This window comes from Helianthus annuus, chromosome 17, assembly GCF_002127325.2.
Source record: "Helianthus annuus cultivar XRQ/B chromosome 17, HanXRQr2.0-SUNRISE, whole genome shotgun sequence".
NCBI classification, from domain to species: domain Eukaryota; kingdom Viridiplantae; phylum Streptophyta; class Magnoliopsida; order Asterales; family Asteraceae; genus Helianthus; species Helianthus annuus.
In genome coordinates this window covers 3,672,201-3,682,545 of record NC_035449.2, presented here as the reverse complement: position 1 = coordinate 3,682,545, position 10,345 = coordinate 3,672,201, and the positions used below count along the sequence as shown (strand labels likewise).

At 39.4% G+C, this 10,345-nt stretch overlaps 2 protein-coding genes across 2 annotated transcripts; both read left to right on the top strand.

Moving 5' to 3' along the window:
- The first annotated feature begins 2,836 nt into the window (after window positions 1-2,836).
- Window positions 2,837-4,521, top strand: LOC110925576 (tryptophan decarboxylase TDC2). Its single transcript, XM_022169503.2, has one exon. The coding sequence runs from the start codon at window positions 2,864-2,866 to the stop codon at window positions 4,373-4,375; it is 1,512 nt and encodes a 503-aa protein (XP_022025195.1). The 5' UTR covers window positions 2,837-2,863; the 3' UTR covers window positions 4,376-4,521.
- Window positions 4,522-4,995: 474 nt separating this feature from the next.
- LOC110921475 (glycine-rich protein 2-like) lies at window positions 4,996-5,367 on the top strand. The gene has a single exon (XM_022165802.1). The coding sequence runs from the start codon at window positions 4,996-4,998 to the stop codon at window positions 5,365-5,367; it is 372 nt and encodes a 123-aa protein (XP_022021494.1).
- Window positions 5,368-10,345: the final 4,978 nt, after the last annotated feature.

Below are 10,345 nucleotides of genomic sequence, written 5' to 3'. Positions count from 1 at the left end.
TATTATACTAACATGAAAAAAATAATAGGGCAGCCGCTCATTTTCCACCAATTGGGCGGCAGAACTATTGCCGTCTAGAGTTATGCGTCGCCCACGTTGCGTGGCGCTAAACCAAAAATTTATTAGTTTAATGACATGTACGCATTTATTTCGGTTAGTCATACATGCTACTTATAACACGATATAAAAAAAGATGCATCGAGTTAACCAAATAAAGGAAAACACTATCATAGTTATGATAAAAAAAAATAACTAAAATGATGGCAAGCGTGTAATTTAGAGTTGGGGGCAAAACAATAATTTGTCAGGACCAATTGGCGAGTGCTAGGCAGCTGTTTGGCACAAATAAAAACTAAATTGAGTAAACCAACTAAAATAAAACACTACCATAATTTTGCCCAAAAAAAACTATGGCAACATTGCAATTTTTAGCTTTGGTAAAATCGTAATTTTAAAATCAGGATAAAATAATATTTTGAACTGAATGAAAAACCATTTTTTTATTTTGAATCGGGGGCAAAGTCGTAATATTTTACTAAGGGAAAAATCGTAATTTTTAGCTGTCAAAATCGTAAATTTAAGCTTGGGGCAAAACATAAATTTAATTTCTAACTGAGGGCAAGATCGTAAATTTAAACAGGTGATAAAATTGTAATTTGACAGGACCCATAAATAACTATTTTATGTAAAAGAGAAAAAAAAACATAAACCTGACCCCCACTTTTGACCAATCAATTGATTTCACTATTCCGTGCTGACATTATCATACTTGTGTTTGTATGTATTGAAAATGAAAATAAGAATATATATATTTTACGTTATTATTTATTAGATTTGTCTTTACTACTTCCGATTGCTCCAATCAATTTTTATGACTTTATCGGTTACTATAATATCATTATTTTCTTATTCGTTAGGATAAACTATTAGATCTTATCCTACAAATTAATATTTTATAACTAAATTATTTAATTTTATAAATTATTTATTGTTAAATATACGTAAACAAACATGATAAACATTATTTATGTACGTGTTTACTTAAAAAACTATTTTTACGTGCATATTTTTATGTATGTGTCTGTATAAATTTAAGTTTGTCTACGTTTCGACATAAAATTTTCCTGAAAACGAGCCCGATAAAATATAATACATTTTCGTTTAAAAACCATTTTTTACGTGCCCATATTTATTTGTAAGTGTCTGTATAAATCTGAGCTGACCTACGTTTCGACGTAAACTTTTTTTGGAAAATGTGTCAGGTCAAATATAACACGTTATTTTAGAAAGCACTAATAAAGCTCTTATATTACACGTTAATAAAGCTCTTATATTAAACGTGTCAGTTTTTCTATTATATTGGTTATATTTTATAAGTATGAGTTGGGTCATATATATAATACGTTATGATTCTAAGGTATAATTACGATTTACTTTACGTTTCAATCCAATCGCAATGCTTATATATGTTACGTTGAGTTCAATCGGATACATCAGAATGCGCGTTTTCAAAAGGCTAACGCATCATATAACAATTGGACTAGTTAACTCTGAAAGTCAAAACAAATATATATTGGATTTAATTAAAAAAGGCATTGTTAAGCACACGGGAGTGTCACTGCAATCTCACAAGTCACACCGTTTTCAACAGCCTTATAAAGTCAGGGCATACGCAATACCCCTACTTTTAAACGACTATTTAGTGGTTCATCGAACGCCGTTTAAAGTTAAGATTTGCGTAACAGACCCCTACCTTTAAACACCTTTAAACGCCTTTATTCGTCAAATTGTCGTCTTTGGGGTGACGTAATTGAGTTTGGGTAGGCAATGTATTCATAGAGCCCTTAAAATCTGTTGGGCCGTTCCAACATTTTTAAAGGAAGGCGAAATGAAATTTTGTGGACCTTTTTCCTTATTTGATTGTTATAAACGATTCTCCTTTATCCGTATTTCAAACTAAGCAAAAATATAACACAACTATAATAAATAGTAGTTTGCTTCTTTGTATACGACTTGATATTGTGGTTTCACGTCCCTGCCACCTCACCCATTTTAGCGCCCCATGGCGCCCTACACCACCCCGCCTCCGCCAATGGGTGCGCTATCCTTGGCCTCCGACAAAGGAATAGCGGGCGAGAGAGGAATAAAGCAATGGAGTTCACCTCCATCAACCAATCATATTTTGTTTTTATTTACTCTTTTTCTTCTTTTTAATATAGTTAAAGGGTCTTTACAGGGGGCGTTATTTCACATCGTGCAACTATGCAAGTTAATGATAAAGCCCACCGCTTATGTGTCACCTACGTGACACTTAAGTGGCGTGATAATGCCCCTATAGACGTGAGACCACACCACCCAACCTAAGAAATCAAACCAATCTAAAACAATAAGTTTGCTCTTTTAAACCCTATCTTTTTAGAGGCCATAATCCAAACCTAAGTTACTTGTACTATATTCGGGCTCTGAAAATTTGTAATTTTTCCCCGTGATGAAGTTTTCCAAGCGTGGTGGTTTGCATTTTTCCACCGCCACCAAATTGTTCATCACGTTGGAATATGGTTTCCGTGAAGTTTTTCACGCGTGACAAGGTTAAAGTGATGGAACACGTGAGGGGGTGTAGGGTTTATTGTTGGGTGTTGTGAGTGATGACCATTGCCACTAAAAAAGGTTATGAGTGATGAAAAATGGTTGATGACATGGCAGAACTTGACTGTGTGTTGTGAGTGATGAGTGAGTGATGACCACCCCCACCCCTAACATGTACCGAGTACCGACGCTTGCATTATAAATACATCACCACCCTCACCTTTGCTTCCATCCCAAATCCTTTCTTAAACTTAACTTGAAAGTTGAAACCCACAAAATGGGAAGCCCTCATTCCAACTTCATCACAGCCCCAGAATCTTTGGATTCCAAACACTTCAACCATCTTAACCCTGAAGACCTTCGAACCAAAGCACACAAAGCGGTTGATTTCATCGCTGATTACTACAAACATATCGAAAGCTACCCCGTCGGTAGCCAAGCTCAGCCCGGTTACCTGAAAAACCGGCTACCAGAGACACCACCAGACACACCCGAATCGTTTGACACGATTCTAAAAGACGTACAAAACGATCTCATCCCGGGTATTACTCACTTCCTGAGTCCAAACTTCTACGGATACTTTCCGGCTTCGGTGAGTTCAGCGGCCTTCATTGGTGAAATTTTGTGTACCGGTTTTAATGCGAATGGGTTCAAGTGGGTTGGTTCACCGGCTGTGACGGAGCTTGAGATGGTGGTGATGGATTGGCTCGGTGTTATGCTTAAACTACCAAAAAGCTTCATGTTTTCGGGCTCTGGAGGCGGCGTTGTGCATTCGACAACAAGCGAGGCCATTTTGAGCACCGTTGTTGCAGCTAGAGATCATGTTCTTAACGAAATTGGTATCGAAAATATCGACAAATTAGTCGTGTATGGGTCTGATCAAACTCACTCTACGTACAACAAAGCATGCAAGATCGCGGGTATTCATCCATGCAACATACGGTCTATTCCAACAAGTGTGGAGGATGAGTTTGCTCTGAAACCTGATAGTCTCCGAAATGTCATAGAAGCTGACGTGGAAGAAGGGCGGGTCCCACTTTTTCTATGTGTTACGGTTGGGACCACCTCCACGACTGCAGTGGATCCTGTTAAAGACCTTGCTGAGGTGGCAAACAAGTATAATATATGGGTCCACGTGGACGGGGCATATGGCGGAAATGCATGCATATGCCCAGAGTATCGACCTTTTCTTGATGGAATAGAAAAGGTCGACTCGCTGAGTTTGAGCCCGCATAAGTGGCTACTCTGTTACGCGGAGTGCTGCTGCCTGTGGGTTAAAAACCCTAATTTGATTGTTAATGCGCTTGGAACCAATCCTGAGTACTTGAAAAACGAACATAGCGAGTCAGGCTCGGTGGTGAGTTACATGGATTGGCAAGTGGGGACGTCGCGAAGGTTTAGGCCTCTACGTTTATGGTTTGTCCTACGTAGTTATGGCGTTGCAAACCTACAAAATCACATTCGTTCTGATGTCCAAATGGCGATAACGTTCGAACGACTTGTGAAATCAGACGTGAGGTTTGAGATTGTTGTACCACGAAGGTTTTCCTTGGTGTGTTTTCGGTTAAAACAACTAAACGGGTTTGACTCCAGCTGCACCGAGTCGTTGAACAAAAAGCTACTCGAGCGAGTCAACTCAACGGGCCGAGTTTATCTGACTCACACCGTGGTTGCTGGGATTTATCTGCTGAGGTTTGTGGTTGGAGCCACACTCACAGAAGAACGCCATGTGATTAAAGCTTGGGAGGTCATAAAGGAGATGGTCAATACTATCGTGAACGAGTTTTAATTATTCTTTTAAGTTGAAAGTGAACTAAAATCGTTTTATATTTGAATGTTAAGAATAAAGGGTCTATGTGGTTTAGTGCTTGATAAATTACTTAATGCCACGTGGTCGGTTGTATTTAAGAACTAATAAAGGATCGAGATGCTCCATCCGTTAAGTGTTGAGAACGTGTTTGATATTAAGTATTGTGTATGTTATGAGTGAATAAAACTTTTAAATTTTAATTTGGTGTACGTGCATGCAAATTTTAATCGTATTATTGTTTCTTTTGGATAACTTTTGAAAAATCGGATACAAGATTTTCAAGCAGAATCTATTGATCATTTGATCACATGCCTTTTTTTATGATTAAATATGAGTCTACATATTCATACACCTTTTTGCCTATTTCCACACCCTATACGAGAATTCAACATTCATTTCATTCTGTTTCTTCTACGACCTCTTGTTGTTAGCATTTGTGTTCTTATCATCCCGAAGTGTTGAAATGTCATCATACTGGGACGGCAACTATCTCTTCAGGCAGTATTCTAGCGACAATTGGGTGCCCGAAAGCGTTCCGGTAACAGTTATTAGCTTAAATTTTTTAATTACTTGTTGTGTTAGTTTACTATTTACTAATGATGATACGGTCGTCTATTTTGGAGGAGTCTGGCGTTCCTGATTCTAATGAGCAAGAGAAGGTTGTGTCTAATATACAAGGAAAACAAAACACACCCTTTCTAGATTTGAACACGCACCCTCCTGTTGATGAAACAGCCCCTGTAGATGACTCATACCATGCTGGTCAACCAAGTTATCCGACGCAACAAGGGTATCCGGATTATAGATACGGGTGTGAATACTCTTACGGAGGAGACAGTGGATATGGAGGAAACGGTGGATACAGAGGAGACGGTGGATACGGAGGAGACGGTGTATACGGAGGAAACGGTGGATACGGAGGAGACGGTGAATACGGAGGAGACAGTGGATATGGTGGATACAGTGGATAAGGAGGAGACGGTGGTCATCAGCAATTCATTTCCCCGGGCACTCCTTTCGTTCATCAAAACAATGCGGACGTTGGAGGATATGGTGGATATGGTGGTTATGGTGGATATGGTAGATATGGTGGTAAGGCACCTCCCATCCCGGACAATCCGTACTTAAAAAAGCAGGTATCAATTACTATTTTATTATTATTATTATTATTGTTATTATTATTATTGTTATTATTTTTATTATTATTATTATTATTACTATTATTATTATTATTATTTTTATTATTATTATTATTATTACTATTATTATTATTATTATTATTATTATCGTTATTATTGTCGATGTTACAGGTTTTCAACTCTTTAGATGAACTAAAGAAACAGATACAAGAAATAGCAAACGTGGATGGTTTCGTTATTGTCACCCGTCGATCAAAGAAAATCGGGGGAAGAACCGGGAGGGTATGGCTTGAATGTGATCGTGGTGGTGAGCACCAGACTACAGCAACACTTAGAAAAGCCGGAAGTAAAAAAACCACGAACTTTGTGAGGACCTGTCGGCCCACGCGTTTGTGCGAAGGTTTACTCCAAGCGAAATGAAACTGATCGAGCAGCTGACAGCTCAAAACATGGAGCCGCGCAAAATATTTCAAACGATATGGAAGCAGGACCCCAACAGGTTTCATGTTCAGAAAGACGTTCAAAACATTGTGGCGAAGATTAGAGCCGAACAAAGACAAGGATTGACTCCCATGCAGTCACTAGAAAACGTGCTGATAAACAACGACTTTATTTACGAGACACGGGAGGAACCCGGAACACAGATCGTAACAGAGATCTTCTTTCTTCATCGGTACTCGAGAGACATGTGGCGTGCATTCCCCCACGTCATGCTGATCGATGCGACGTACAAGACAAACATATACAATATGCCATTTATCTAGATTGTTGGTATGACGCCTACCAACAAATCGTTTATTATCACGCATGCCGTTGTTAGTAAAGAACAGGGTGATAACTTTGTGTGGGTGCTTGAGAGGGTCAAGTAAATGTTGGATGAATGTATGGAGCCACGTGTGATTTTAACGGATAGAGACCTAGCCCTTATGGGCGCGTGTGCTAAAGTATTTCCAAACGCCTCCAGGCTTCTTTACAGGTGGCACATACAAGAGAATGTTATGAAGCACTGCAAGGCTGCCTTCACAGACGAAGACTGTGATAAATTTTTGTGATTCTGGGGGACATTGATTGAGTCTCCATCCATACCCATCTACGAGTACCACTTGCAACATGCGAAAGCGACTTGTGGAGTGCAAACGTTCTAGTAAGTTTTTCTAATAACATACGACTCACCTATGCAAATTTTATTAAATTATTTTTACTTTTTAGGAGTCTTCAATTACGTGTACGATAACTGGCTAAAAGACTATAAGGAGATGTTCGTCTTCGCGTGGACTGATAAGAGGCGCAACTTTGGTAATCGTACCACAATCAGAGTTGAGAGCCAACACGCCAACTTAAAGAGATACGTCCTAGATAGGAGCTCGCTGGACCGTGTAGTTGGATGTGTCCGGGATATAGTTGAGACACAGTTCGGTGAAATAAGGAAGACTTTTCGAGAAAGCATCGAAAAAAGAATGAACCACCACAAACACCCGCTGTTTCAACACCTACTTGGAAAAGTATCCCATACAGCCCTTGACTTGTTGAGTTGAGAGGCAATTAGGAAGCTAGATGTCTTGGAGCGCATTCATTCATCATGTGGTTGCCAAATGTGGTACAGTTGTGGGTTGCCCTGTGCTTGTAGGATAGAAAAGTACACGCGTGAAGGTAATAATTGTTAAACGTGCAACACTTGTGTGATATATTTCCGTTAATCATGTGACTTAAACAATGTTGTTTTTAACCGTGCAGAGCGTCTGATTCAACTCGAAGACATAGACGTCTTCTGGCGGAAGCTTAACTTCCAAAGTTGTAAATTGATAGACGATGACGTTGACGTGGTCGAAGAGCTAAATATTGTTGGACAACAATTAGAGTCGCACCCCCCAGCTCAGCAAAAAAGCCTGATGTCAAAGATTAATTAAAGCGGTGTTGACTCCAAAGAAATCTACCAAGAAACCACTGGTTGCCTAACAAAATACTCATGACCGACCAACAACAAAGCAGGTACAACAAAGGTTGGACGAGGCCTCTCATATAGATGAAGAATTGAGGAGAAGCTCCTTCGGTGATGCAAACACGTGCTTTGAAGGTTCCCGACAAAGTAAGTACGATAAACCTCGCCACAGCTTGTACTGTAACACCTCGTAAAATCACGACCAATATAATAAAGACACGTGTCATGGACTTTAAACGTGTAAGGAATTATTTTTGAGGGACTGAAGTTGTCAAACAATGTAAATATGTGAATAAAGGGATCCAAAGTGTCAACATGCCATTCTTGTGCCTCTGATTGACCTCACACGACGTTCGTATTTTTTAACGAATAATTTATCGAACTTAGAAAGTCGTTTGTGCTTGAAATAAGGATCTTGTGAAACATAGGGGTTAAAAGTGTCAACATGTTGAAAGTAACCTCTGAGTACAAAGCATTAGCAAACGGTGCAGCCGAACTAGCGTGGGTTCAAAACCTACTGTTGGAACTTGGTTTATCGAAGTCAACCTCACCTATACTTTTTGGTGACAATGCAGGGGTAACTTATTTATGTGCGAATCCTGTATATCACTCACGCATGAAGCAGTGGCGTTAGACTATCATTTTGTTCGAGAAAAAATTGCAAATGGCTCACTACGTGTTCAACACATCCATTCTGAAGACCAACTGGCTGATGTGCTCACGAAACCGCTAAGTTGCGGACCATTTCTTCGTCTACGGTCCAAGATTGGAGTATTCGATGGCTCATCCATCTTGCGGGGGCATATTAATGAGAATAACATTGCAAAATAATTTCCAGATTTGAAGCACTATTCCTTATTACCTTCGTATAATTTTAGATAGGATTAACAGTGTATTTGATTAGCTTATTCTTTGCCTAAAGATCCTCGTTCCCATTGAATGAGTTGTTGTAATTCTGGCTATTTAAGCCTTTGTAATTTCAATGTAAATCAAGCTTTTCATTCATACAAATCTGTGTTTATAAGATAAACCGGGTTTTTAAAACCCGAACCCGACCCTACCCGTAGGGTAGGGACTGGGTATGCATATTATGTTCAATACCCGAACCCGGGTTTTTTATACCTGGTTTGTACCAGGGTTTTCACCATACCCGGGTCCTCGTAAAATCCGTACCCGGTTTTTCGTAATACCCGTAACCGGGTTGTGTACAACAACTTTTTTGAACGTTTAGAGCTATGTGAGGCTTTTTTTTTGTTTGTTTTTTTTTTTTTTTTTTGCAGATTTCAAGACATGCAATATGTATAAATAAAGGTTTCCATTATACTTCTTTGTTTTATGTCAAAAAATAATCGAAAAACCCGATCTATACTCGATCGCTGATCCATACCCGACCAATACCTGAACCCTACCCGGATCCGGAAATAGGGTATTCTAATACCCGGGTATTGAAAATCCGAACCCGGGTACACAGGGTATAAATTTTCTGGCCAATACCCAGGCCCGAACCCGACCCCGACCCAGGTATGACCAATACCCGAAAAGTTAAAAACCGGTCATACCCGGGTATATACCCAAACCCAGGTATTAAAAAAAAACCCGAGTTGTGCACCTCTAATTGTGCTTATGGAATGAACTGGGCTAAGTGAACATCCCTTAAATCCTTAATAAGTCAACATCTGGGCTTGAGATCTTGCATGTGGGCTACGTAGTTTTGTTTCTGGGCTTCAGATATTGCATGTGGGCTAAGTATTTTTGCATATGCACAAACTCATCCGAGTATATGCGACCTTTATGTTTTGTTTAAAAAAAGTGTACATGTGACCTTCTTATGCTGATGTGCCAATAAGAAAAAAAAAAAAAAAAAAAAAAAAAAAAACCTAACTACTCATTTACTCTCCTTAAATAAATAAATTACCATATGTCAATATTCTTATATGTAGAATACATACTTGAACTTTTAACACGTTTATATCATTATTAATCTTACTAAATGATGATATTTAACATTCTTGTGGAGTTGTGGGAATGCCTGAAGGCTCCCCCTGCTCAGGATTTTTTACCGTTATCTTAATTGAGGGGCTGGGACAATGTATGTCAGCAATAGAATACAGAGTCATTCTTAAATACCGGCTGATGATCCCTATATACCCAGAAGATGAAACATGCCTGATATGTCGTAAAGCTTGTATGGATGAATACGGAGAGCACGCAGTGCATTGTAAAGAGCTCCCTGGGTTCAAATATCGACATGACTGGGTGCGAGATGTTTTGTGGGACATCCTCAGAAGAGCTGGGATTTCGGCTAAGAAAGAGGCTCCTGTGAATTTCCTTACCGACCCTATGGAAGGGAGATCTACTCTACGACCAGCGGATTTGCTCGTCTTTGGCTGGGCTAGGGGGAAACATGCTTGTGTGGACCTCATGGGGGTTTCCCCTCTGGCTGGTTTAAGGGAAAACGGGTTTGTAGCTGGACAAGCAGTAAGAAAGGTAGAATCGAAGAAAGTTGATAAGCATGCTAAAGCTTGTGTAGAGAACCAGCATGTTTTTGTCCCTTTTGCCTTTGACACATTTGGCTCCCTAGCGCAAGAAGCTATCCAATTCCTGACAAGGGTCCAACGGGTCATCCACAACAATTGCTCAACCTCAGGGGGACGGGGTTTTATCTTTGGTAGATTAGGGTTTGCAATTCAGAAAGGGGTTGCGGCGCAGCTTGTTGCCCGTCTACCTTCTGTTTTGATGTAACTTGCCAAGTATTGAAAATTGAAATTAAAAACTTTCTGCAAAAAAAAAAAAAAAAAAAAAAAAAAAAAAAAAAAAAAACTTTTATAAGATCTTTACATCATTTGATGATGATCCAACTTCCATAGATAA